Source organism: Metarhizium album (genome assembly GCF_000804445.1).
Source record: "Metarhizium album ARSEF 1941 chromosome Unknown scaffold_4, whole genome shotgun sequence".
NCBI lineage: Eukaryota > Fungi > Ascomycota > Sordariomycetes > Hypocreales > Clavicipitaceae > Metarhizium > Metarhizium album.
The window spans coordinates 1,375,237-1,403,123 of record NW_024467578.1 but is presented as its reverse complement, the minus strand read 5'-3'; the positions used below and the strand labels follow the sequence as shown (position 1 = coordinate 1,403,123).

Below are 27,887 nucleotides of genomic sequence, written 5' to 3'. Positions count from 1 at the left end.
ACCTACACCGCATAATACTGGTCATTGTATCCCCTTTCGACGGCGTCAATCTGCAAAGCGAGTACCTTCGAAAACTGCCTAGCCGAGCTGATGGCGCCAGACATGCACCAAATGCCCGAAACGCCACTGGGCCGCCACCACTACAGGGCAGCAAGTGTTAGCATGTCACAGCACGAGACGGGCTGGCGGCTGATGGCGGAAAAGCACTTACCCCTTTGCGCTCGGATTCTTCATCAAGATGTCCCCATTCCCGCGAGTTGACTTGGTTGGCCAAATCCTTGCCAAGGAGCCGTTCGACGACGTTGCCGTTGCGCTCCCAGCCTGTGGCCAGAACAATCACATCCGACTCGAGCTTTCTGCCGTCTGCAAGCTCAATGCCGCGGTCGTAAAACGATTCAAGTCCCTTGCTGGACCTGTGGACCTTGATTCTCCCGTCCACAACCATCTGGGCCGCGCCGTGGTCAATGTATAGGTGGCCGGACTTTAGGAGCAGATGATCCAGCAAGCTGATGCCATCTTCGCCCTTCCTGATGGCCATGCCCGCCTCTTCTAAACCCTTGATGAGATCTCTGTCGAATTGTGCGCAGAGAGGCGTCATTCCAGCGGCCAAGGTAAGCGCGAGCACGTTGGGCATGGAAGTATCGATGAGGTCCGCGTCCTCGGTGCTTACGTTTCGAGTAGTCCAGAGACGTAGGATGAACTTCTCCAAAGAATCCGGCGTGACGAAGACGTTGGGGCTGCGCTGGATCATGGACACGCTTCCAGCGCCGCTGGTGACAAAGTCGTGGGCTATGTCGTGGGCGCTAGGTCCTACGCCGACGATGGTGACGCTCTTGTTGGCGAGGTTGGACACCTCGGATGCCGATTTGTGCTGACATGTGTGGTATATCTGTCCCCGGAAGGCTTCCTGGCCCGGTATGTCTAGCCGAACCGGCTGGTCACTGTGTAGGCCTGTCGACAGGACGACATGCTTGGCCTTGATCGTGTACAGAGTGCCATTTGTCTCCAGCTCAATTCGATGGCACCTCGTCCCGTCCTCGCGCACCACTCTCCTGACTGTGGTGTTGGTGCGTATCTTGAGGTTCATGATTCTGCTGTAGCACTCCATCCATTCGCCATACTGGTGTTTAGTCATGTATCTAGGCCAGCTGGTAGGAAACCGCAAGAACGGGAAGCTGTTCATGGAGGAGGGCGTATGAATCTTGAGAGTCTCATATCGGTTTCGCCACGAGTCACCAACCCTAGGATTCTTGTCTACCAGCAAGTACGAAAGGCCCATGTGCTCAAGATGAGCAGCGAGAAACACGCCGCATTGCCCTGAAACGGTCTATAGCGTCACCAACACGCACTGACTGAGAGGGAGCAGTTGGGGGGCGGACGAACTCACCACCGCCGACGACCAGAACCTGCAGCTCGTCCAACATTGGCTCTTTCTGTCCATTTTCAAGGCAATTTACGCGCCGGGATCCGTCCTCATTCGCCTCTTGGGCCTCTTTTAGATGTTCCAGCTCCGTGGAAGCGGTCCACGCCTTCCACTCATTAGGTCCGACGTTGGCCAAGCGAACCATGCCTCGTCCAGAGCCAAACTTGGTCGTGAAGGCGAATGCCGCCTGGATGAATGTTGCAGACCCCAACTGCTGTAGACTTGGGGCTAAGGAGGGCGTTTTTATCACAGTGATGCCTCCAAACCCGGAAACTGACCCCAGCACGTAGGCGCTGATGGCCGACGGGCCGTTCTTGGAGGTTATGTTCCAGGTCAGAGCCACAAGGTCGCGCCACCACGATTCCTGCACAAACAGACCTTCAAAAACTGCGACGTCGTTCTTGTCTATAGCCCGGCTCAGAGCTGCAATCCATCGGCTCACCACCTCGCCTGCGTTGATGCTTTCACGGGAGATTGAGGCGTCGAGACAAAGAGGCGGGACAGCAGTCCGTGGGGGGTATTCGGGAAACCCCTCGGCGGTAAGAAGGATCGGAGAAGACATCTTTCTGGTGTCAAGAAGCAAGAAGTAAAGATTGAGCTACGTCTGGTTTCAATGCAAGTTGCGAAGAGTCGTGTAGATGTGTGTATCAGCAGCTGTTACATGGAAATTTACGGTCAACAAAGCCTCAACCACATGCACAAAGGTTGCTGCCGTCACGATACCCTCATTGGCCGCCCATACGATGTTATATGTGAGTTTGCGTCTTTTGCCTCAAGCCCTGATCCCTGTGACCAGCCCTTGTTACGACGACTACGAATTTGCTTGATACCGGGCGCGACGAACCAGCGACCGCTTCTGTCAGACGCACAGAAAGCCAAATTCGACGCCATACAAGGGGGTCTATTGATACCCGGCAGTTGATAGCTCTGTATAGGGCTGGCACCCAGGGGTGACGGTTGAGCGACGATTTCGGGCTTGCTTGCATAGTAATATGGAGAAGAGGCCGAGCTTGACGTGAATTGGCACTCCACTGGAGCTCTACTACATCGGAGATTTGGAGACGCCTGACCAGACGGAAACTCGCGAGTTCACAGTGATGACGACGGCTGATACGAGTTCCAGCTGTGTTGTACCCTGGTTCTTCAATAGTTTGTAAACTTACGTCTTTGGACGTACGACTGCGGACCTAAATAACGACAGTCAACAATAAGTCAAGATGCAAGGTCTGCGAGAAACATGGCATGTCGTGCAGGCGGTAGCAACGTGAACAGACTGCGGCGGAGAGCTGACATGTACTTTGTCTTGATACACAGACACCAAGATACCTGCCCGGTCTGTAGGCAAGGCCGTGGACTCGCATTGAAAGGTGCATGGAGGTCGGCGACGGCAATACTGCTGTGCTACGCTGGTTGCGACCTTATTTCAGGGCACTATTAGAGGGGGTTATGGTAAGTATCGAAGCATGTTTTCGGTAGCAGCAATATCATCTCATTTCCTAATGTGTTCCCCTACCTTGTGTCCCCCCTTTCGTCCAACCATGGAGAGACACGACGCAGATGCTAAGGGCGGGTGGCCCATCTCCAATGTCACGAAGAAGACGTACTCTGTCCCGAATCGGGAGGCAATTTTTTCCGCGTGTTATTAATCTGCTTTCTATTTTCTAGGTATCTACCTTATACAAAGGCCATGGTCAACATTTCCATGTTTGACTACCCCGTCTGATAACGTGCCAGGTTACCGAGCCCAGGCCAGTCAAACCATTGCCGATCAGGCCTTTTCGTCTCTAGACGTACAGTTATGATTTCTGATGAAGGAGAAGCCACTATCAACGAGCAGCAGCTTAGGACTTAGTAATGCCCACCAACGGGCTGCTCACAAACATATACTTAAAACCTTTGTTTCCCGTCCGCAATCTTGGAGTTATCTACCCAACCAAACACTGCCAAGGGTTAATTCACGCTTCAAATCCGAGGAGCCGACTTTCTCAGTCCCTGCAACAGCTTCGTCTTTGTGGCATAGAGGTCCATGACCTAGGCAGATTCTCTGCCACCCAACGCGCGGATGCACGACAAAGCGGTTACTGTTGGTGCTATTCTCGCGTCACACAGAGGCGAATAGGAAATTCGACGCAATGCTACCAAGATGACAAGCGGTTTGAAGCTGTCATGCATTCACCCACGCGTGAAAGGACGTACACCCTCCTTCCTTATCTCTGGGGACGGCACGAGTCCAAGACGGTAGCGAGACTGCGCCAGCCAGGTGCGGGATTTTACTGTGTCCACGATCAGTACGAACACTGCTTCGGATTTCTTTAGATTGACGGCTAGTGTCCCGGACGTTGCGTTCTCATGGAGGCGCCGGCTTTGGTAGGCCTTACCCAGGCGATATCGAAGACAGGATCAGGCAGATGGCAACGACAATGTCTTGCATCGCATTCCAAGACATTATGATAAGCGAGACCACTGGCTGCGCGTCTCGATTTATAAAATCATGAATGATGCAGAATGCCAAGACGTGGCTCGCCATGCCGTCATAATGCTGGCCATCGCACGACTGCGCGCAGCGATGAGTGATTTGCCATAAGTCACAGCCTCAGTAATGGAAGCTTCTTACTGCTGGTTACGTCGGCTTTTCTTGTCCGCGGAACGCAATGATGGAACTACGGCTGTCCCTCACCCTCATTTTGTCTGGGCCCAGCAACAACTCAACTCGATTGTGTCAGCTCTCCGGTAGAGTTGGTATATGATTTTTCTATTGACCGCAACACTACAGGGTGGCATTGTTTCAACATTCAATCAGACTTGCTGACGACCTTCGAATACAGCATCAAACTGCTGCAAAATATCTTTCCAAGACGACACGACAGTCACAACTCCCAAGGCGGCACCACTAGAGATGGTTCACATATTTCACGAAGACTCTGCGGGCCGCCTTCAAGCAGCTTACGGCTCTTTTTGGGGCTGGGAAGTCAAATTGTATGTACACAAGTAACGTCCCCCAAACTAGATATTGGGCTAAGAAGCCCCCCTTGTGATATAAGGTTGACAAGTAGTCAAGGTGTTCAGTAACCAACAAAAGGGCCTCTTAGGGTTGTCTCTCTTTCCCCGGGTTTCGTAAAAGGTGACGGCGTTGTGGACTGCTCCTTTTCCTAGAAACATGTTGTACCTACCGCGGTGTTGGAACAGTCGACTACATCTATACCAAGAGGGATATTATCAGAACGGATCAGTTACCCCTGCCCGGTAGCTAAGCCGCCACGGCCGGGATTGTCGCTGCTCCTGATGCTTGCCATGAAAATCAGCTTGCTACGCTTGCGTATAGGTTTTACCCACCCAAGATGCTCGCGGACATGGCTGCTATCTAACCCGGATTTTCGAACCTCAACGTGGCTTTGACACACTTGGCATTAATCTTTCCACTTCTAGACATGTCTCTTCCGGGGGGGTAATTGTCTTACCCTGGCGGCTGGGACGAGATGTCCTCTGTCGCGGCCGTTTGAAATACAGCAGACGACAAGAACGACAATCAAGGGTCGTGAGAGCACTGATATATACCTGACATGAGGCTGACTGCCTATCTTGAGTAGTTGCATACAGTCAACGGTGGGGGCCCAGCTGTGAGACTTGATCTTCATCGGCGGCATCAGCTAGACATCGAATACTCCATTCGTGACTTGGATGGCTTTTGGATGTTTTGAAAAGCAGCAAAACGTACTGCAGAATTTGCTCATCTGCTTTCGGCCCAGCACCGACTTCACTACAAGCTTGTGACTGGGGCTGCGTAACGGGACATGGCGCAATAACGCAATTCAACATGACGCGCTTTCGTGTTCAAGGTTCTTGATTTCCCTTGTTCAAGTCTGCTAGTGCCCAAAGTCTTTTTTTTCGTGCAGTGGCCTTCTCTCGCCATCATAGCACTTCTCTGCCGAAGGAGGCACGAGGTAAAAATATGCGTAGATACCTTCTTGAGTAGACTCTTAAGTGAGTGGGCAAGTACCTAGGTAGTTTGTCACACCAAAAAACGGGCGTGGCCACGCCACATTAGTTGGTGTACTTAATGCCCCCTATATACATACTGCGACATAGTTAAGTACCTAGGTACCTAGGTAGGTACTTAGGTACTGTGGCTTGTGGCTGTGGCCGTGGCTGTGGCTATGCATGGAAATGTGGCGACGACTCCTCCCTTTTCATCGCGTACCTCCTTAAGTCCCATGTATGGCCAAATCCAAATTCCTGCCTTGCAAGGTTTTGCACTCTTCACTCGTTTTCGCTTGATGCGCATCTCCCCGTCTTTCGCTTCGACTTCGCTCCCTCCACTCGTTTCATCTGCATTGACGTACTCGTGACGCTTCCTGTGCTCGAGTCGGCGCCTTGCTTGTCCCATCGGCCACATCCTCAATTCCATTCAACTCGGCCCACCATGTCGGACAAGAAATCCGACGACACGGTCCTCATGTCCAATGGCCATGGAGACGGCATCGCCAACGGCCGCGACGGCGACGCCCGCAAGCAGCCCTTTGCGAGCTTCTCGCCCGCCCAGGCAAAGACGGATGCGCTCAAGGAGTTGGGACCGTCCATGGCATCGCTGGACAATAGCCGCGGCGCGTCCGTCTTGGCCTACTGTCTGAGTTCCATGAGCATGACCATTGTGAACAAGTACGTTGTCTCGGGCTCTGACTGGAACATGAATCTGTTGTATCTCGCCGTTCAGGTATGTATGCTCGTATTCATTTGAGAGAGTGAAAGTTGCTGCTAACCCGTACCGGCCAGTCCATTGTCGGAACCGTGGCGATTCTCATGTGCAAGCAGGCTGGCATGGTCAAAGACCTAGGTGCATTCGACGCGCAAAAGGCAAAGACTTGTGAGCCTTCTCTTGTCCACTTTTGCCCCTTCTCCGTTCTCGCGCGCCACTGACAAATGGTAGGGTTTCCTATTGCTCTGCTACTCGTCGCCATGATTTACACGGGCAACAAGGCCCTCCAGTACCTCTCTGTTCCCGTGTACACCATCTTCAAGAACTTGACCATTATTGCCATTGCCTACGGAGAGGTCCTCTTGTTCGGGAGTAGCCTCACTCCGTTGACACTCGTCTCGTTCATCATGATGGTGTTTAGTTCGGTTGTGGCCGCGTGGGCGGATGCCAAGAGTGCCGCCACGGCTGCCGCCATGGCCACCTTGAACCTGGGCTACGGATGGATGGGCATCAATGTTTGCTGTGCCGCCATGTATGCCCTCAGCGTGCGCAAGGTTATCAAGAAGACGGGCTTCAACAACTGGGAAGGTTGGTCGCACGCCCTGCACTCGGCCTAAATACGCAGCCTGCTGAGATGACAATTGCAGTCATGTATTACAACAACCTACTTACCATTCCTGTCCTCCTCATCTCATCTCTCCTTGTCGAGGACTGGTCCTCTGCCAACCTCAGCATCAACTTCCCCGCCAGTTCTCGCTACAGCATGTGCACCGGCATGGTCTACTCGGGTCTCGGTGCCATCTTCATCTCCTACTCAACCGCCTGGTGTATCCGCGCCACTTCTTCCACCACATATGCCATGGTCGGTGCGCTGAATAAGTTGCCCGTCGCAATTTTGGGCATCGTTTTCTTCGCCGCACCAGTCACCTTTGGCAGCGTCGCCGCCATCATCTTGGGCTTTGTAAGCGGTATCGTGTATACTGTTGCCAAGCTTCAGAAGGGCAAGGAAAAGCCTCAGCCTGCACTGCCGCTGACCAACAAGCGATAGACAGTCGTTATGCTGCGCTGTTGGTTCGATCGACGTTGGGAGCTTTGGCGCCCAGCATTGCAGGCTGCTGAAGCCTGGCTTCACGCAGAGGTTCACGTTTCTGGTGTCTCGTCCAAGATTTGTGCATTTTAAGGGGCAGCATCTAGTCGACTGGCGTTTTTCGGTCACGGAAGGGAACAGAAAAGAAAACGTCTCCCTCGCGATTACTCGGCAACACCTAATTGTTGAAACATGCATTATTTAATGGTTCTCTGATATGCAAATTTGAGTTGTTTTAGAATAGACCACTTCAAGTCAAGGCAACGACTTACGATTGCATCAATATACATACTAGCGCTGGGACTAGTTTTCAAGGTCGGAAGCCAAGCTGCCTCGGAAGCAATGAAGATGTCCAACGTTGCACTACCCAGCAAAATGACCAAAATGCATTTCCAGAGGCTCCTCGGTATCGTCATGTACTCTAATAAACCCAGCTTTGGCTGCTTGTGTTCCCTGACCATTCACCGTGGCGCGACGAGTGGAGGCGGGTCGCGGGTCGCGGGTCGCGGGCACGGCAAAATATCGGCATCTCGAAAACCATGCTTGCTCCCGACGCTCGTCAGAGACTTGCGACGAGCCTTTTGCAGCACACACCAGCAACTTGACCGCCCGCCATGTCCATGTTCCGAGCGAAGAAGCTCGACCTGGGCTGCTTCGTCAAGGCCCGGACGATCAGGGACCACACCAAGCGCAAGGTCTTTGAGCAGTTCGAGACGGAGAGGTACGCAGCATCCCTCTCATCCGTACGCTGCGACAGCGACGCATCGAAACATCGAAAAAATTCTCCACGCGACGCAACTGATCTATGCGACAGCCGGTTATAACCGGCACTGACTCATAAACAGGCAAGCCCTGCGATACATTATCCGCAACACGACCCTCTCGCCTCGTATCCGCGCCGAGGCGCAGCTGCAACTCACCCAGATGCACGCGTATACCCGCCCCACGCAGATTCGCAATAGGTGTATCATGGGAGGCCAGGGTCGTGGCGTACTGCGCGACTTTAAAATGACGAGAGTAAGTAGAGTCGTGACGGTGCCACGTCGACGTTGAGAGGTCTGTACGGGGCGCTAATCTCGTGCAGTTCAACTTTAGAATGGAGGCAATGGCTGGAAACTTGCCGGGCGTGAAGCGAGCAAGCTGGTAAAGGACGCTCTGTGGGTTCCTTTGGGCTGAGATTAATACTGTACGATATGAATGGCACGACGGCCGGGTACCATGGATTTGGTATTTGGAGTGTTCAGGTTAGACTAGGCGTATTTTTGTACGACCAATCATCTCCTCCGACAGTGTTTGATAGACTCATGGCCTGATTTTGAGCTGGTTCCAGCAGTTTATTTCGCAGGGTTTGTGTGTTCCATCGGCCGGATTCGCCGCATTGCTCCAACTTCTGGACACGCTTCGCCGCTTGGCCCGAGTACGTAGTGAGTCTGACGAACTTTCGGAGAAACAGCAAGGCCGAAGGGCGAATAGCAAGTTGCACCGGCCAAAGAAAAGCGGGCCCGGAGCTTCGACATGCTGCCAGCCTCGCCACTTGAGGGACCTTCTCCAGCGCCATCACTCATCCAACACCTGCGCGTCTAGGACTCCTCAGAGGATATCAAGAAGACACATCATCATGGGCGGCGGCGATCTCAACCTCAAGAAATCTTTCCACCCGACACTACGGCGAAACCAGCAGGCCGTCTACGAGGAGGAACAAAAGGCGCTCGCAGAGCGCAAACGGACCCAGCAACGCATCAATGAAATTAAGGAAGAGCGCGCAAAGGAGGAGCTGCAGCGGCAGCTCGAAGCTGCCGGCGGCAAGAAGAGAGAAGACCGAGTCGACTGGATGTATCAAGGCCCTACCGATGGCCAGGTTGGTACAAGCGAAGAGACCGAGGCGTATCTTCTGGGCAAGCGGCGAATCGACAACCTTATCAAGGGCACGGAGCACAAGAAGCTGGAGAGGAGCGCAGGAGAAGAAAGCTTCATGGCGCTTCAGAATGCGAACAATGCACGAGACACAGCATCCAAGATTCGAGACGATCCTCTGCTCGCCATCAAGCGACAGGAGCAGGCGGCGTACGAAGCCATGATGAACGATCCCATCAGACGGCGGCAATTACTGGCCTCGATGGGGATGGGGGATGAAAAGAAGAAGGAGAGGTCGCGGGACAAGGAGCACAGGCACAGGCACAGGCATCGGCGACACCGCAGCAGGAGCAGGGACGCAGAGGGTGAGAGGCGACATAAACGACCAAGATCATATTCACGGTCTCGGAGTCCTGTGCGCCGGCACGACGATGGCGACGGCGAAAGGCGAAGACAAAGACACGAGAGACCAAGGAAGCTTGGCGAGGATGGAAGCCCGCGGCGGGCACGATATGATTCAGCGGACAGAAGATATGGGAGTAGCCACAAAGGGGGTGCTTATCGGGTAAGTCACGGCCGACCAAGGTCCAGCAGTCCGAACTCGGGTGATGATGGACGGTGGCGTCGCAGCCCGTCCGCCGAGCGACATGGAAGACGGCGCAGCGGTGATTTTACCCGACGCGATGAGCATGATAATCGGCGTCGGGAATTTAGTAGAGACGAGGATCGGGGCCCATGGAACGGAAATGGGTCTCGTCATAACGGCAACAGACACGCTTACGGCAACGGGCGAGCAAGGATGCAGCCCCGAGGCAATGACGATGATGGAGAGGCAGAAAAGGCTCGCAAACTGGCTGCCATGCAGTCGGCAGCATCTGACATGGACGTGGACCGCGAGAAACGGCTTGCTTTCCTAGAAAAGCAAGACCGGGCGGCACAGGAGGCAGACGACAGAGCGAGAGAGCGAGGAGGTGAACGCGGCTTTGTCAATGGGCTACACCAGCAGGCCGGCAAGCTTGATCTGGGAGAGAGAATGGGACGAAACCGGCAAGGATATCAACGGGATGACGACTAGACTAGGGTTGAGAGAATTCAAAAAATGCGTACATATAGTATTTGTGGCGGGTCAAGCGATTTTGGGGACCTGGGAGGATAGACTGAACATGAGCATTGCAGGATTCATTACTGTCAAAACGGACTGATGTATCATTTTTGAGATTCTAGGGACCCAAGCACGAGGAGCACGAGGACCTGGTTTGGAGTGTCAAAAGGGATGCTGTCCTGCTGTCGGGATGTGGATTGGATGCCGACTTGTTGGTGCCAGGCTGCGTGTTTCAGGAACTGACTTTTGGCTGGATTGTAGATAAATTAGAGCGACGCCTGTGGCGAGGCTAGCACGATCCTCTATGCCAGTACTTAGTATTTGCGCCGGCGACAAGTGGTTGATTTGGTTTATTGGCTACGTGCGATGAAGCGCAGTGGCGCAAGCGATGAATTGATCAATCTGGCACTCGCGGGGGGCAAGGAACCAAAGAATCTTGGCTTGTACGCAATCCGAGCTCGAGTACTTCAGTGCTCAGTACTTGAGTGCCTACTTACTACCTACCCGGTACGTAAGGTCAGTAAGTAACTACTAAGTAGATGCCTGGCTGCTACTTGGGTAAGCAGGTACCCTAAAGCAAAGGGCTGGTACGGAGCACTTCCAATTTGAATATGTTGCTAGGGGAGTAGCTGGGTACCTACCTGTTACTCAAGTACTTAGTAAGTAGGTAAGTTCTTAAGTACTCAAGTAAGTACTGTCTAGGTACTTGTTCTAGATACCAGACCAGTCCGCTGGAAGAGCAGCACGTGTGCGCGGGCTGGTCCACAGTCAAGTCGTATCCATCAAGCCAATGTACACCGGCTTGTGGCTAATTTTGTTCACGTCGACTCGAGGCGCGGATGCGGATTGTCGTCGTTCGCCAGGCGCATTCGCACCAGCCATCTTTCGTCCCTCCCGACATCCGGAGCCTCGACTCGCTCCTTTTCCCATTCCCATTCCACTCCGAGTCCATTTCCATTCCCGCCCGCCTTGGAGAGCCTGCTGCCGACATTGAACCAGTTGACCCCGTCGCCCTCATCGTCGCCCTCATCCTCACCCCCAGCCCCAGCTCTCAGGCTCCGCCGACCAGCTTCAGGGCCGCCGACGCACCGCCGACGCACCGCCGACGACTCCTCGAGCTTCCCGCATGCATAAGCGTGCGGTCTGGCCCTCGTAATACCGCTCCTCCTCCGTATCCACCTCAAATGCCGACACCTTTCGAGTCGGCCACCAGACCAGACGTCTCTTGAATCCCACGTCGCCAGAACCATCCTGCCGACGACGAGACGCGCGCTGCCTCGCCCGCCAATTCCTCCCTCATCTCCGACTCTCGACATTGCCAATTGAACGATCTGGTCGCTTCACAATGCCTCTCTGCGGTGGGTCCAAGACGGTTCAGCGCAAGCTGGTGCTGCTGTACGTGCTTGCCCGTCACCAACGTCACGAGAAGAACCGAGTCGACACGTGTCGGCCAATGCTAACACGGCTTCATGGCAGAGGCGACGGTGCCTGTGGTAAGACGTCACTGCTCAATGTCTTTACGAGAGGGTACGTCTTGACACTCGAGTCGCCATTCTCCTCGCCAGCTCTGACACGCTCCGAGGGCGGATTCGACGTCGACTAACGTACATGGCTAGCTACTTTCCGACGGTGTACGAGCCTACAGTCTTTGAAAACTACGTCCACGGTATGGTACCTCCAAGCCTCCTCTGTGCACACGCCACACCGCGACTGGCCCGGTTGTTTGGAGTCACGAGTTTGCGCGCTGACGATTGCCAATAGACATATTTGTAGACAATGTGCACATCGAGCTTTCGCTCTGGGATACCGCCGGCCAAGAAGAATTCGACCGGTTGCGCTCGCTATCGTATGGTACGACTCTTCTCCCTAGCATGAGTGAAAGTCTCCGAGGTCGCAAACGTCCCTCCCTGTAACTAATATCCTCCTCCCTCTAGATGACACCGACCTGATTATGCTCTGCTACTCCGTTGACAGCAAGGACTCCCTCGAAAATGTGGAATCAAAATGGGTCGGCGAAATCGCCGACAATTGCCCTGGTGTCAAGCTGGTCCTGGTTGCGCTCAAGTGCGATCTCCGCGAAGCCAGCGCCGAGGACGAACAAGGCGATGAAGCAGCCACATCCGCTGCGAGACACGCCGACGGAACTGTCAACACGGAGCGACCCAAAGGGCCCCTAATCGAATACGACAAAGGCCTAGACGTGGCCAAGCGAATAGGAGCCTCACGGTACCTCGAGTGCTCAGCTATGAAGAACCGTGGTGTCAACGAGGCCTTTACCGAAGCAGCACGGGTTGCTTTGAGTGTCAAGAAGGAGAGGGAGGAGAACAAGTGCACAGTAATGTGATGAGGCGAAATCAAGCATGCGAAAACAAGAAGAGAAAAAAAAACAAAAAGAACACCGTCACAACCGCATACAAAACAAGACGCCTCCCATGATTCAGATACCCCTACCTTTGACGATTTCGTCTTTTTTTTTTTTTTTCAAATTTCCTCAACACTTTATTCTCGTGCTGCATGTCAAATTTCAGCTTCACAAGGTCAGTCTCGTGCCGACCTTGGTTCGACTTTAATTTCCCTGCCGCTGTCAGATCGCTCCCTATTTTTATTTTATTTTATTCTTTTTTGCTTTTTTCCCCGTCACAGCATGACGCTATCTGGAGTCGCTCGTTCATCCCGTGTTTGTACATACAGCTGCAGTGGGAATGTATCACGGACGACACAGTACGCGAGATGGAAACGATCGCCGGTATCTTCTTCTCATATGTTTCTTTTTTTCAACTCATTCCTTTTGTGTCCTTTGATTTATCATTTATATACATATATATCTTATTTGTCTGGGTGAGGGTCACATTAGCCCTGGCGTACCTTGTGGGCTGTTAGCACGGAGGATGATGGTGCGTTTGCACGGGCCACGGGTTAGAAATGCTGAATTTGTGTCACTACCGCTCTTTGCATTTGCTTGACTGAGTCTGTTTCTTCATTGCTCTCGCGTTGGGGGGTTTCCTCTTCCCCTGCTGTGATTTGTGATGCCGTGCGCCAGACGAGCGGGTGCTTGACACCTTTCGATGAGGAATGACAGCTCTTTGATGTATTCCCGATTCTGCCGCCATCTTGTCCGGCTCTCGACATGGCCTCGCCCCCCGGGTATTGTCTGTGGAAAGCTCGCCGGGTTCTCAAGACTCGAGATGGGATGACCCTTGGTGTCACCTTCTTGTTAGAGGGGAAATGGTCAGGTCATGGCAACCGACTACCCTACAGCAGCAATTTCTTTGGTGGGCGTCGCCCGGTTTGTGAGGACGCGAATCAGGTTTCCAGCGACAGCATCATGAATCATGATACGACCCATTTCTCGGATGGGGTTGCGAGAATTCAAACAGCCATGCAGAAACGTGGGTTGATCCCATCCCTCTTGACGTTGGACCTGTAGCAATGTAGTTCAAGGTCTACCACAAATCGTGCCTGGCACACTTGCCGACTGCACCATCCATCAGTCTCATTGTCCTCGCTGGTGCATTGTCCTTTTTCGTGTCCTCCTTCTCTCGCTCTCTCGTTACAATGCCTCAGCCAAGGTTCCCGCCACAACTCCTCGCCAGCTTACGGTCTGCAGTCACGTCGGCCGATAGCGCTCCCGCTGTGAGCTCTCGACACGACACGGAATAGAGAGGGGCGGCGGTGCTTTCTGCTGCCGCCTTCATCCACGCGCTTTAATGGCTGATTTTGCCAATACCATACATACCTGACGCCCACGGACAGGCGTCGCTGGAAGACAATGAGAAGCTACATTCCAGCGTCTGGCACCGAGCATGCATTGCATGTGCGTAGTACTAGTGGTTCACTAAAGCCAAGACCAGACGACGACGACGTCCATTTTGGCTAGGAACGAGTCCGCCTTGCCATGTCTCACTTTGGTGCTTTCACACACACGCGCACGTACCAAGTACTCGTTACTAGTTCCGCAACATGCAGCTCGTCAGTAGAGGCTGTGAGAGAGACGCAATGCTTTTTCTGTTGGTGCGGAATGCGGTGGGAGGCGACCAAAGGGTCCGGTCTGGCTCCAATCAAGCGCGGGAGGCCATCACTTTGCTGTTAATTAATCACGACTGGCGGGCCACAGTTCGCCTGCCTGATAAGGCGAGATAAACGGCAACGAACCCTGGAGAAACGGGTGCTTGAGGGCGGACAAGGAGGTGTCTGGTCTAGTTGGTGGGCGGTGTCTCGGGCTGTCGATCTGGTATTCTCACTGACCTAAAAGTGTCTGGTAGTAGGTACTTAAGAACTTAGTTACTTGAGTACTTGAGAACTTTAACCTTGCGCACTTGGGCTCTTAAGTCCTCTATACTCTGTCTGCTTACTTGGTAGTACGTGATCGTCGGTAACCGGTACGTACTGCCACGACGATCTCTCCACTTCGACTCGAGGCTTCCTGTTCGTCAGTCAGGCTTCAAACCCCTGACAATAATGCACCCGGGCCGGGCCAAGAAGCCACAACTAATGCAGTATTCGGTGGGTGCGTGTGTTTTTTCTTTCCTTTCCTTTCCTTTCCTTTCCTTTCCTTTCCTTTCCCTTCCTCTCCTTTCCTTTCACGTTTTTCCTTCGATTATATACCTACCGAGTGCCTAGGCGTGTACAACCTCTGCCTCGGAGGGAAAAGGAAAAAGGGGATAGATAGGAGATAGGATACTCCGGAGGGGCAGGAGGGTGGGTCGCTCAGCAGGGTGGGGGCGTCCTTGCGGCGGCCGATTGGCTGCTGTGTCGCTCCTTCCCTGCTTTTCACTGCCGCTAGCAGTACCGCTTGCCGCTGCCCCTGAGTCAAGGAGTCCCGGCGATAGTTGTTTCTCCTCCCACCGTCGTCAACGACACTCACGACCAGGGAAACTTAACATGGATGGCAAATTGGTCCAGCTTTGCCCGACTCCAGCGTGGGCCCCTGAATTGGTTTGCGACCACGTCCATGCTACGCAAGCATGCAGAGCGTTTCTTGGCCGAACCACACCGCCACCCGGCTTCCAATTGCCGAACGCCAATCCGTTGTCTGTTCTCAATGCTCACCACCAAGCCGTGACGACCTGAATCTGCTTTTGCCCTCGCCGTTCCTTTGCCGTCTTTTCGTCTGCCAACGACGTTCGCTCCTTGCCTCGCCTGCCTCAGCCCGACACTCCTTCACCAACCGACACTCGAGTTGCTTCACTTCACCCTAGCTTCGCACCCTCGACGGCATTGTTGTCACGATTGCCCTTTTCGCCCCTTCTCCTGCGCGTTCGTCTGCGCGTCTACGATTCCAATTGACCCGAGTTGTTGGAGCATCAGAGGTCCTCAGTCCTCGTTCCTTGAGATACTAGCACAAGACCACAGGCCTCTGCCGGATCAGAGGAGGAGGAGGAGGACGACGACCACCTTGCAGTCTCATCCAAGAATTGCCCCAGACCGTTTTGGCCTGTGATCAATCGCACCCTCCTCGCGGCGTCCCCATATACGCACAAAGTCACATGAGTCGAATCTAGACGACAACATGCTCTGCAAGTCAATTTTTGCCGCAGCGGCCCTTCTTGGCCTGGTGGCGGCTCAGGTGCATACCGACTGCAATCCCATGGAACGCGATTGTCCAGCAGATCCAGCATTCGGAACTGATCACAACTTCAATTTCAACGTCACCCCGAGCGGCGACCTCTGGGAGACCACTGCCGGCACCGTCACCTACGATGCTCAAACTGGCGCCGCCTTCACCATCAACAAACAAGGCGACTCCCCAACGATACGCACCAAATTCTACTTCTTTTTTGGCCGCACTGAAATCCACCTCAAGGTCGCCCCTGGCCGAGGCATTGTCAGTTCCATGATGTGGCTTAGTGACGACCTTGACGAGGTCGATTGGGAGTTCCTGGGCTCCAACAAGACCTTCGCCACGACCAATTACTTTGGCAAGGGCCGCCAGGATTTCAAGAACGGCGGTTCTCACCCCATGACCGGTATGCAGGACGACTATCACAACTACACCACCGTGTGGACCAAGGAATCCATCGAATGGTTCATCGACGGAAACCGTGTCCGCACCCTGAATGCCAAGGATGCCAACAACACGCTCAACTATCCTCAGACTCCCATGCGTATGAGCGTCGGCATCTGGGCTGGTGGTGACCCGTCTCTTCCCGAAGGGACCCGTCAGTGGGCCGGCGGCGATACAGACTATGCCAATGGGCCCTACACCATGTACCTCAAGAGTGCTCAGGTCGCCGACTACAGCAGCGGCAAGGAGTATACCTATGGTGATCGTTCCGGCAGCTGGGAAAGCATCAAGATTGCGAGCGGAAACTCTACCGCCCTCGCCGCCCTGAACAAACAGCCCGACAAGTCACTCGGCGAGAAATGGAACGACCTTCCCTCTGGAGCCAAGGCTGCTGTTTACGCCGGAGGCGCTGTGGTTGCTGCTTTGGCCGTGGGGACTCTGCTTTGGTACTACATCCGACAGCGTCGAATTGGAGCCGCAGAGGCCAAGGCCGCGGCCCAGCGCGAGGATGAGGAGCGACGCGAGAATGCAAGGTTCCTCAAGGACGGCGTCAATCCCGACGGCTTCACTGCCCATGGCCAAGAGTACAACGCTAGCGAGCTCCGGGCTGGTGGCGTGGCCGATAAAAACACTTACCACGTACTTGAATCGAGTCCGTTTGACGGGCCCTTTGACGAAAAGTCTCGCCTTGGAAGCAGCGCTAGCAACGTTAGCAGCCTTGGTGGTGCTGCCGGTGCTGGCGTCGTGGCCGCCGGAGCCATGCGAGGCCAACCCGGCCGAACGGCCAGTCCCGCGCCTTCAAGCCATCGTGGTTTTGATTTTGGTGTTCCTCCCAGTCCCGGCCACCCACCGCGCTCTCAGAGCCCCGGGATGCCTCAAAGCGCTCGTCAGCACCAGATGCGTGGCGACTCGTCTCCCGACCCATACTCACGAACGGGGTCCCCTGGACCTCGTCAGCAAGGCTATGGACTGCAGAGAATGCAAAGCCCAGGAGCCATGGGTCCCCAAAGAAGCTTCACCGACGACCAACAGCCAGGCTACGGATACCGGGGACCTGTGTCTCCCAGACGAAAAAACAATGGCTGGTAAGAGGGTTGCTGCGTCGAGATGGGTGCTTATAGGGATAATGAAACAAGCTGAAGAAATAGTTGCTCTCAGGGGTCAGTTTGGTGTCCTTTGGGTACAAAGGGCGATTTTGTTTTTTCGTGTTTATGTCTTTGTTGTAATCTCCCACGCTTTCTTTCACCACGCCATTTTCTTCTTTGTCTTTGCAGGCGGGGTTGGCCATATCTTTCTCTTCTCTTTCCTTTTATACAGGCGTCAACGGCGGCGTTTCACGTCGACTGGTGGCCGAGGCCGTCTCGTCGACGAGGTAGATAGACATTGGATCAACAGATCAAAAGTACACTCACCTGTTCAGTTTGGGCGCAGTTCATGGCTCCTCTTGGCGATGGTGCGTGTCTTTGGATTTCCTTTTGCGAGACTCGGTCCGTTGTCGCTTGTTCCAGTCTGGCCATATCCATGGTTCGTTTGTCACGTCAAAGACGGCCCTTCGCTCGAGCAGAAGACGGAGTGAAGAGGGACAAGAAACGACGCCCCTCGACGACAATCAAGTCCAAACGTATACAAGTGCGTCCTTGGCCGGCGAGAGGGTTTTCTGTCCCACTTGTCGTCAACTCACCTACGATTCGTCTTGCGGCCGATAGCTACTGCTTCGTCCACGCAGCAAGTTGCCTCGCCTGTCGCGCTCCAAGTAAACCCACTACCCCGTCTCACGGAAAGACCACGAGCACGAGCACGAGCACGACCGAGACCATCGTTCGTCATGGACGGCCGGCTCGCAAACACGGGCCAACGAGTGACCCTGCAGGAAGCGGGCAATAAAGTCATAGAAATGAACAGGCAAAGGATCAGGGAAACGAAGAAGTGGCAGGATCTGGTGCGGCAAGTTTTGCACGAGAACAAGAAGAAGATACCCGAGGCGCTGCGGGTGCCTGATCCGGAAGAGAGGCCGCCGACTTCATCGCCGCTGCAGGCGACTCACCCCTCGCACTTGTCCATCTCGGACATGTTCTAATGGCCCTTTGTCGAGCTTCTGCGTCAAGCCCAGCGGTGCTTGTGCTTGCGCCGTGCGATTGGCGTCCCGAGGGTCGGAGGACCTTGGTTTCTCTTTCTTCTTCTTCCTCTTTTTTTTTGGTGTTTGTCTAGAGGGTCCTTTCTCTGGGGGGGTTGCAACACCGTCTGATGACGCCGAGGGCGTTTCTTCGCTTGTCTATATTGCTTTTTTGCCCTTTCGCAGGGTGCTGGTCTGGCGGTACGCACGACGACACACTCCCTCACGCTTCACGTATGGCTAGTCTACAATGTTGAATACATTTCGCAGTACGACGGGCTTCATGTTCCGGCGTGCGTGCAGACCGACACACTACGTGTTCCTCGTGTCCATCCCGTGCTGTATCATGCAGCAAAACCCGAGTAACCACTTCGCGCCGAAACCGTCCGCCAGGTGCCTTCCAGCCAACGATACAACAAACACTCACATCTTTTGCAGCACACATCTTCTACGTCGGTCGTCTGATGATTCGTGACACACTACCCATGGAGTCCTGGCTCACGCGGCCATAGTTGTACTCAATCTCAATTCTGTCCTGGCGGCCTCTCACACCCCCACGGGCCCTACCTCTGTGGAAATATTACACTACTACACCATCTTCATCACTGACGCTCTGCCGACAATGTAGTCACAAATTCATGTACCCTTGACACTGAAATCAGAATAACCAATACAAATCTTCGCTGAGCACGTGCCAGTTTCATCGTCTGGACATGCGGGGTCTTCATGTGGTTTCCTCAACAGACTGCAGTATACTGTCTTTGTATCGTCTAAAAATATCCATCATTAATAATGCCCTCCGTGTTGCGCATACGTAATATGTAAAAGTCGCTTGGCTTTTCGCCGCTTCCCCCCCGGGGCGACAACGGCCTCCTGTGTCGACTGTGTCTTCCATCTTGATATCTGCATCCCTCAGGTCAGTGTACTTTTGGCTGATTCGTCCATTTCCCGCGCCTCCGACACGGGGTTTAGACTCGTACAAAGGAGAGCGCAAAAATCAGACCCGTATAAATGGTGGACGTGGTCAGCTCAAACTCGAACCAAGCAGCCTGGCCGCCAAAGGCAATCTTCTTGCTCTTGGCGGTAGGATGGGCAACCATGGTCTTAGGGTCGCGGACGAGGAGGTGCTCGCGCTCTTCTATCTGCGGCGGGTCGATGGCATAGGCGACTGGTGTCCACGCAGAGCTGCACAAAAACATAAAGGTCAATGGCGGCCAAAAGGCATGCGTCACCAGGCAGAGCAAAAGCGAACGTGTGCTGTCTGTGCGAACGAAGCATCGGTACGAGGTCAGCACCACGCCAACAAGAGTCGTGTAAACAAATGCCAGGTGGAAGAATCCCATGTAGTTGACGAGAATGGTCCAGAGGCGGCGGACCATGTTCTTCTTGAGTGCGGGGTGACGCTCGTTCAAAGCCGAGGCCAAGGAACCCGTAGGTTTGAAGGCTTGCACCTGGCCTCCCAGCCACTTGGGTAGCAGAAAGGAACGGATGAGACACAGAGCGATGTAGGGCGACATCCAAAGCTGGTATCGGGATTCACGCTGGCCGGTGTGGTAGCCGGCAGGCGCGAAGAGGACAAAATCCCATAGACGGTTGCTGATGGTGGAAACAAAGCACGCGCGAATGAGCCAACGGAGCTGCTCCTCCGTGGCGTAGGCAACCAAAGCTTTGCCCATGATCAGAATGACGGGAATGCCAAACATCGAGATGGAGACGAGTATCGTGTGTAAGCTGAGCGTGGCGTAGAGGAATCCCGAGAATCGCTGGGCAGCCGTCATTTTGCGAACCTTTTCACCCCACAAACAAAAATTGAGCTTGAATGATGTGTCTACGGTCCCAATGGCCCAACGAGTGCGCTGCTTCAAGTGACTTCCGAAATCTCCGGGGACGGTACCGAATTGAAGCGGTTCGTGAACGTAGGCAGTCTTCCAGCCCTTGCCCAGCATGAGAGAGGAAGTGGCGACATCTTCGGCCAACGATCCGAGAGGAAAATTGCCAATTTCGTCGAGGGCTTCACGTCGCACGACATAGCCGGAGCCGGTGCACCAGGCAACACCAAGCGAGTCCTTGATGGGCTCGATGACGTGAACAAAGAAATTGAGACTTTGCGAGAGAGGGTCGGACGGCGGCGTGTTATAGAACAGCTGGGGAGGGCACGCGAGAGCCATCTTGCTATCAATGAGGAGGTGAGGAAGAGTTGCTCGGAGCCATTCACGCTCGGGAATCTTTGGACGCTTGTCAGTCTTGCTGCGCGCACGACAAAATGTCGCCACGTTGTTGGGAAACTAAACAACATACCATGTCGGCGTCCAGGGCGGCCATAAACTGCCCAGCACCGCCGGGAAGCAGCCGGCTTTGCTCGAGGCCGTAGTTGAGATTACCAGCTTTGAAGTGGTGAGGCCTTCCGGGAATCTTCTCACGAGCCATGTAGTAGAGGTTACAATGAGACGTGGCCAGGCGGGAGATGGCAGCCTCGAGGGTCTCTGACTTGCCGTCATCCAGGACAATGACACGGAACTTGTCGTAAGGGTAGTCGACGTCGCACGCGCCTCGGACAGTGTCCATGACAAGATCATCGTCCTCGCCACAGCAAGTGACAAAGACATCGACGGTAGGGACGTCCTCACCTCTCAGGCGAAGCTTGGGTCTATATCGCTTCTTTACTGACATGACAGTCCAGCTGTTGTGCAGTAGTGAAGGAAGAGCGACAGCTATTTCCACGGCGATGAAAAGCCAAGCGGCGTGGTAAGTCGTCTGAAACGTCTTTTGCGCCGAGACAACGCATGCAATACGCAGACCCAAATAAATGAAGTAGAAAGCAGTGTTGACCACGGTCAGGAAGGGAACCAGCCTGAAAAGACGCCGTCTCCAGCCTTTCCAAATGTTGCTGTCATCCCGCTTGTGCACGATTTCAACGCCGCCATGCTCAGTCCAGTCCTTGCCGCCAGCTGGTGGTTGAGCTTGCTTGAGGAGCCCGGTGAGGCTGATGTGGCTTTGATTCTGATGATCCATTATCATTAGCAACGAAAGAAAAACAGGGACAGAACGAGCACATGAGGATGTGAAACTTTCCATACCATGGGCGTTGAAGGGCCAGAGTCAGTGGGGAATGAAACACCATGGCGAGTTGACAGGGTAGAATCGACCGGCGTCTGCCGTTCGGTTTGCCATGAGCGAACGCTGGACCGGGATCCAGCAGCACTGTCGACTAGTGTGAAAGATTCCGAACGGCCTGCAATCGAGGGCGGCCAGCCTGGTGAAGGTGATCGATATCCGGCGGGATAAAACGAATTCGGTTGTGCGAAGGAGTTTGCTCCTGGAACTCTCGGGGCACCCTTGGCAACGGGAGGGTGAAAATCTTCCATCGAGGCTTGCTGTTGCTCGTGGGGACAAGTTCGGTCATGGTGGTGGGAAGTGCCGATCTCCGATCTTTCTTCCGCGTCGGGGTAGCCCTTCATTGTTGCCGGGGCCAAGAGGAGGCAAGGGGGTAGAGCGAGAGGTCCGAAATGTATTCAACTGAAGCAAAAAAATCGGCGCACTGGAGTTTGATGGAGATGCTCAAAATGTTCCAACGGCCGTTTTCAAGGTCGAGGAGCCAGAAGGGGGCTAGCTTCAGGTTGGGATTGGGATTGGAGCAGGTCAATCCGATAAAGGTGGGTGACTTGCTGTTGATGGGCGTCGAGCTGATGATGGGAACGTTGAATGCGGCGAGGCAAGACAGGCAAGGATTTTCGTCTCTCCTTCTTCAGTGCTCCTGTTATTTTATGTGACGGATTCAATACAGTCTACTGAATACTGGGAATCCTCGGGCCAAGTTGAAGTGGCAGTGAACCGTTAGGGCCGTGGTCGGGTCGGGTTGGAAGCCCAAACGTTTGCTCGGCCGAATTGGCGTACATGCGAACAAGAGAGCCGGCACGACTTGCTGTGGTCATGGACCATAAAACGAGTGTAGAAGCAAGGTCGCGATGGAGGCGATGGTTCGCCTGGAGGTGATGTTTGGAAGAAACGAAAGGCGCGAGCTGGCGATACGAGGAGGATGACAGCCAGCTGCTGGGTGTTTTGAGGCGGCGTACTCCAACGGGCTGTGGACGAGGAGCCGCGGGAAGGAACGACGCAACAGTTTGGCTTTAAAGTCTACTGCTACGGAATACGGAGCAGCCTGCTTCTAAACTGGGCTCTGATGTGCACGGTACGCGCTACACGGACGGCCTGCAGGGCGGCGGATGGCGAATCAGCCCAGGTGCGTACTTGGAAGTAAGAAGTACTTGGTATTGAGTAGTTACGAAGTATGCAAGCCCTGAGCCAGTTGCTGCCAGTGCGCTCATGTCTCTGCACTGGCGCCCCCCCCATCCCCAGTACTCTGTAGGCTCGGCCGGGCTGCGGGCACGAGTCCTGTGGACTCTGGACTGGACGGACAAACAAAAAGACAAGCTAAAATGGTTCGGGTAGACTGGAGGGGGCGTGCTCCGGGGCGTGAGGGAGGGGCGTGTGTCAGATGAGTTCGTGGGGGGCAACTTGCCCTCTTCCGGTCCCACCAAAGCTGACGGCGTCGGGCGCCTTGTTTTAGCATCTCTGACCCTGCATGGTCAGAAAAGCACAACATGACGGCGAATCACAGACATCAACAGTGCCGGGCTGCCACGCGATTCATGTTGAGCGTCGGCCTGGGGAAACATGACACTGCAAAAAGACCTAGTGCTGCAGGTTTCAAGCATTTCTTTGTTGGATGTAGATCTATTAGTGCTGTTTCTTAGTGATTAAAATGCAGGAGTATTAGGTAGCAAGCACTATCCCGCCCCTTTTTCCTCTTCTCCTTTTTTTTTGACGTGTCATTAAAGCCTCTTGTCAACAGCATGGATCACAACAATACATTACTTAATACAGGCTTTAATATGATTGGCTAAGTATGCCGTCTAGAGCACTGACAGGGCAGGGCAGAATGGGGGCAGGCGCTTCAGTAGTGGCCACTAGCAACAATTGACATCTGCAGCCCTCTATGCCTTGCATGTCTAGACACAGGTAGGCGAGTGCACATTATAGCACGTACTCTGTACTCTGTAGTACTAGTTGAATGTTGTAATCTATTAGCTACCTGCGCTGCCGCAAGCATTACGATAAGTAGAGCTGCACTTGAACAATAATAATAGAGTTTGCCCTTTTTTTTTGCAAGACCCTATCTGCAAGCATAATAAACGCGCCTGATTATTATTAGTATGATACTGTATGCATGCACTCCTTACTGTATGTGAAGGAAAAAAATAAAAACAAAACCAGATAGTAAGTAGACTTATAGAGCGAGAGAGCAGAGCAGAGTAGAGTGAGTGCACGCCTTATGCTTAACTTAATACTAGTACTGCTTCACACAAACAATAATACGTAGCAGCAAGTCGCAACAGTCTAGTACATAAACGCCACGGTTTCTTAAAGTACAGTAGCTGACTGACCCTTGCACATGCTCCGTACTTTTTGTGTGTGTGCTGAGGAAGGAGGGATGCTGTGACCACACGCGACAAGTTAAAGACAAGGTCCAAGCACGCCACGTTCAACCACAGTGGACTAGGTGCTACTATTACGGGGCAGCCGACCCATCGAAACGTATTGTGCAATTCCGAGCAGACGGTGGAAATCGCCAGCATGCAATGTGGAGTCTAGACATTGTACATTGTGTTGGCTGTATCTCTCTCTTACTCTTTTGCTCTCTCTCCCTCTCTCTCTCTTTTTTTTCCTTGTGGGGGGAAAAGTCCGTCAAATCAATCCTAAACTAGTCTTGTTGGCATATCTTAGTGGTCCAAGACTAGCATCTTGGGGGAATTGCTTGGCAGGCTTTATTGCCCTATGGCGCTTAATTTTAGGACCATAGCAGCAAGGACCCCTAAACTTATCTATAGATCTTTCTTGGCAGTAGTGCAGCAAAAGTTGTCAGCGTCACTGCTCGTGGTGCAGGCGCAGTGTCACCACTAACCGCTGCCAACTTTATGGTCTGCGGCAGCCTGTTGCGAGGGCGGCACCCGACGGGCAAACTACCGCTGGTCTGACACGCCAACGTCAACAAGATGCGCATCCAAGTACGTAGTTGGGGTGGCAGTACGGAGTACGGATAGACGTTTGGGTGAATTTGGCCACGCCGGCTGAGTCGTTGGGGTCAGATATTGGAATCCGCCCGTGGAGTCCTCTCTGTTGGCGTCCCGTTGTTGGTGCCAGAGTCGACACTCGGTATTGTATTGCACAATACACAAACAGGCTCATGTCGAGGATGCCGACGTTCGTGTTGAAGAGAGTTGGCGCTTTGTGCGCCACGCTCCAAGCCCACGCACGCAGCACAAGTAGGAGATGACTCGCGTCGCTGCGCAGCCGAAGGTCGGCGTGTCGACCGGTTAAACTTTGAACTGGCAAGGGCACCACCGGCAAGCTTGCTTGGCAGCGGGCAAGCATGCGTCGCAGCCCAAGCGCCGTGGCCCCGTCTCGATACGATCCCGCCCCGCTTCTTTCCCCTTTGGCTGCTTTAGCCTCCCCGACCCTGGCCCGCCCCTCCGTTCGCACCGCCAAGTCCACCCTTGCCGGGCGTCGTTCATCCGCGTGCGTCCGGGCGCATTTGATTGGCCCAGGGCTGTCAGGATCTGGCCTGGTGGCGCGCGCCCCTGTTCCGCAGCTTTTCTTGTTTCTTTTCTCATGTCGCATTCGTAACTGAGTAGCGTACTCCGTGGGGCGTCCGGAATACGTTACTGCGGTGCTACGTGACGACCTTTACAACGGCTGCTTGCTTGCATGCTTGCTGCATATGCCGCGACGGTTTGTTTGGCGTCTGGTGCGAGGCTACTCAGATGGATAAGCACACGCGCCATCAGATAACTAGTCCCTCCAAGTACGTATTGTCCGTCCACCGCAAGTAGTCGATGGCGGAGAATGATGAGAAAAGGACGGGAATGCGGGCGTGGCTTCCATAACACCGCCGCCACAAGGCAGACGAGTACGGATTGCGGAGTTGGTTGCTCGCACGTACGAGCTGGTTGGCGGGCAAGGCGGTGCCGGTGCCGGTGCCGGTGCCGGTGCTGGTGCTGGTGCTGGTGCTGTCGCCGTCTGTGCTGCGTTTGTTGGTTGACGAATTACTTATTGCCAGCCTCTCTCTCCGTACCCAGGAATGTACCGGATACAGTATTGCATGCCGAGTACTCGGTAGTCCTCTGCTCGTGATGAATGCACGCCCCCCATGGCCCGCCCAGGCTTTCCGACTGGTCTGATGCTCGTTTCCCACCAGTGCTCGTGGATTGTCTTTGTTGTACTCGGAACGCAATGGAGGACTATGGTTGCGCCCTTTTGCTGTCCGAGCATTGTTGTGCAAGCAAGCATGCGGCTGCATCAGGATTCAGGGCCCAGGGCATAGGGAGCCGCATCCGCCAGACCATTGACTCGGTGCTGGTTTGCCCTGGGGCCTGTCTGGCTGTAGCCTGTAGCTGAGCCTGTATGCTGTACTCAGTATTTCAAGTACTCAAGTACTTACTTCGTACTTCTAAGTACCTACTTACTATACTCAATGCTGCATGTAGCTTGTACCTGCGCTGCAGACCAATGCCACCGCCGTTGTGCCCAGCAAAACAACTCGCAGGTGCCAGCACCGCCAGCACTGGCGACGGCAGGGGCGACTCCTTTTCCCTCGCACGCTCGCACGCTCGCTCACTCGAGTCACCTCGCTCACTCGTCCTCGCTCATCGCCGCCGAGGAGACCGTGCTTTTTGCGGCCGCTCTCGCTTCTTTTTGTATTTCAGACTCTCGCTCGCTCCTGGTACGTAGCGTGCGCCGTTCGCTTCGCCCGCCGCCGTTGGAGCCGTTGCGACCTGCACCGGTTCCTCTCCCCAAACCAGCTCAGTCAGCATACAAACTCGACGACTCTCAAATACTCGAGCCCGTCGCTCTCCTTCGCTCTCCCGGCGACGCAGCTCGCCGTCCGTCCTCTCGCCTCCAGTCGCCTCTCCTGCCCGTCCTACACCACCGCCATGTTTAGATGGCTTGTTAATGCCATCCTCCTGGCAATACCGGTCGGTACCACCATCGCCATCTTGTTGGGCTTGCAGGTACACAACAATGCAAACGGCCGCCCGCCTCCATTCTCTGGCGGTGACAACGCCGGCGACCTGCCTGGAGTAGGAATTCCTAGGGGCAAAGATGGCGTCTTCATGAAGTGCGATGAATCATTCGGTTTCGACCCCAAATCCAAGGGCCAGAACTTCATCCGTGAGTCTTTTGTTTCTGAGCACACAATCTGTGCCGTCGCCTGCCACCTGATCTACCTTGACTTGCCTTTCTTTCTTTCTTTTTTCTTTTTTGCCGCGCCTTGCCAACCTCCAAAACTCCACGCATGGCTCGAGAACTTGGCTGCTAACAATTCTCTCTCTTGCACAAAAGTAAATCCGAATCCTTGGGGTTGGAAAGACGGCGAGCCAGGTGCTCTTTGCATGCTCGTCAACGTCAACGGAAATCGAACATACGCCACGGATTTCTCAGCGCCCGTCTTCAATGTCACCTGGCAGTATCCCCGGCTTACCAATGGGCGGAACAACGTGCACGCCTTCCCCAACGCAGAAGTCGACAACAAAAAATTTCCCGTCCAGGTCGGATCTGTTTCCAAGTTTGAGCTTGACGTTGAATGGTCCCTGTCGCTCAAGAATGACACACGTCAACAGGTTACCGAGGACGACATCACAGCAAACCAGATCAACGCCAACGTGGCCGTTGACATGTTTATGGACAAGGACAGCACCAAGGCCGGCGAAAGTACCAAGGCCGGCTTTGAGGTGATGGTGTGGTTGGCCGATTTTGGTACCGATGCTTGGCCCATTGGCAAGACGACTGCAGCCGACAAGGGCCTGGTCAAGACTACCACCCTGAACGGCGTCGAATTGTAAGTTGGGGTTTTTTTTTCCCCATTTCCATAGGGAGAGACACACACACACAGAAAGACGCACACACAGATGGAGAGACACATAGAGTACAAAAGATGGCAGCTGACTGTTTGTAGTGAGCTGTACGCCGGGACTAATGCCCAGCAACAAAGGGTGCTGTCCTGGGTAGCAACCAAGCCCACTGCCAACTTCCAGGGAAACCTGAAGCCGCTTCTCGACGGCATCTTTGACTTGAACAACGCCAACTATCCCCAAAAGACGGACTATCTCGGCTATGTTGCCTTTGGACAAGAAGCCTACAGCTCGACCAGCAACGTCACCTTTTCCGTGACGAATCTGGCAATAGACATCGAGACGTCTGCATAACTCTGGATTGCAACACCACATCAACGGAAACGCCATTGGCAGGTATCTGATTCGGGCCATTCGAGACTGGCTGAATTGCCAGAAGGTGCAAAATTCAGACGCGACATGCATTCACTAATACGAATGGTGGCTTACCAGCGACGCCACTAATTGGCACGTGCGACTGGCATTATGTATATTCTTGGGTCGAACGACCAACATGGCGTGCAGCCACCATGAAGCGATACACGAAGTGCTATTTTATTGGCGTTTATTTGGACATGGTAGGTCCGGGCCGTGGCTCGCATGACACACTGATTGTTTTTATTTTGATATAACTTGTCACTATGCATAGGCAATACGGGATGA

At 54.0% G+C, this 27,887-nt stretch overlaps 8 protein-coding genes across 8 annotated transcripts; 6 read left to right on the top strand and 2 right to left on the bottom strand.

The window, feature by feature from the left end:
* Positions 1-2: 2 nt before the first annotated feature.
* Positions 3-1,985, bottom strand: MAM_02700 (Pyridine nucleotide-disulfide oxidoreductase, FAD/NAD(P)-binding domain protein; the record flags this gene model as incomplete). Its single annotated transcript, XM_040821499.1, has 3 exons — positions 3-140; positions 212-1,317; positions 1,388-1,985. The coding sequence occupies 3 exons, from the start codon at positions 1,983-1,985 to the stop codon at positions 3-5; spliced, it is 1,842 nt and encodes a 613-aa protein (XP_040680913.1).
* A 3,858-nt stretch (positions 1,986-5,843) lies between these two features.
* MAM_02699 (GDP-mannose transporter) lies at positions 5,844-7,164 on the top strand (the record flags this gene model as incomplete). The annotated part of the gene is made up of 4 exons (XM_040821498.1): positions 5,844-6,134; positions 6,194-6,284; positions 6,348-6,704; positions 6,764-7,164. The coding sequence occupies 4 exons, from the start codon at positions 5,844-5,846 to the stop codon at positions 7,162-7,164; spliced, it is 1,140 nt and encodes a 379-aa protein (XP_040680912.1).
* Positions 7,165-7,817: 653 nt separating this feature from the next.
* Positions 7,818-8,350, top strand: MAM_02698 (mitochondrial 40S ribosomal protein MRP2; the record flags this gene model as incomplete). Its single annotated transcript, XM_040821497.1, has 3 exons — positions 7,818-7,924; positions 8,049-8,220; positions 8,288-8,350. 3 exons carry the CDS (start codon positions 7,818-7,820, stop codon positions 8,348-8,350), a joined length of 342 nt encoding a protein of 113 aa, XP_040680911.1.
* Positions 8,351-8,821: 471 nt separating this feature from the next.
* On the top strand, positions 8,822-10,132 carry MAM_02697 (pre-mRNA-splicing factor CWC25; the record flags this gene model as incomplete). Its single annotated transcript, XM_040821496.1, has 3 exons — positions 8,822-9,422; positions 9,505-9,622; positions 9,688-10,132. 3 exons carry the CDS (start codon positions 8,822-8,824, stop codon positions 10,130-10,132), a joined length of 1,164 nt encoding a protein of 387 aa, XP_040680910.1.
* A 1,372-nt stretch (positions 10,133-11,504) lies between these two features.
* MAM_02696 (rho3 protein) lies at positions 11,505-12,503 on the top strand (the record flags this gene model as incomplete). The annotated part of the gene is made up of 5 exons (XM_040821495.1): positions 11,505-11,554; positions 11,636-11,686; positions 11,776-11,825; positions 11,921-12,010; positions 12,094-12,503. 5 exons carry the CDS (start codon positions 11,505-11,507, stop codon positions 12,501-12,503), a joined length of 651 nt encoding a protein of 216 aa, XP_040680909.1.
* A 3,165-nt stretch (positions 12,504-15,668) lies between these two features.
* On the top strand, positions 15,669-17,252 carry MAM_02695 (Concanavalin A-like lectin/glucanase, subgroup; the record flags this gene model as incomplete). The annotated part of the gene is made up of 1 exon (XM_040821494.1): positions 15,669-17,252. The coding sequence occupies one exon, from the start codon at positions 15,669-15,671 to the stop codon at positions 17,250-17,252; it is 1,584 nt and encodes a 527-aa protein (XP_040680908.1).
* A 1,992-nt stretch (positions 17,253-19,244) lies between these two features.
* On the bottom strand, positions 19,245-21,734 carry MAM_02694 (Glycosyl transferase, family 2; the record flags this gene model as incomplete). Its single annotated transcript, XM_040821493.1, has 3 exons — positions 19,245-20,501; positions 20,575-21,276; positions 21,354-21,734. The coding sequence occupies 3 exons, from the start codon at positions 21,732-21,734 to the stop codon at positions 19,245-19,247; spliced, it is 2,340 nt and encodes a 779-aa protein (XP_040680907.1).
* A 4,533-nt stretch (positions 21,735-26,267) lies between these two features.
* On the top strand, positions 26,268-27,539 carry MAM_02693 (Concanavalin A-like lectin/glucanase; the record flags this gene model as incomplete). The annotated part of the gene is made up of 3 exons (XM_040821492.1): positions 26,268-26,505; positions 26,677-27,172; positions 27,290-27,539. The coding sequence occupies 3 exons, from the start codon at positions 26,268-26,270 to the stop codon at positions 27,537-27,539; spliced, it is 984 nt and encodes a 327-aa protein (XP_040680906.1).
* Positions 27,540-27,887: the final 348 nt, after the last annotated feature.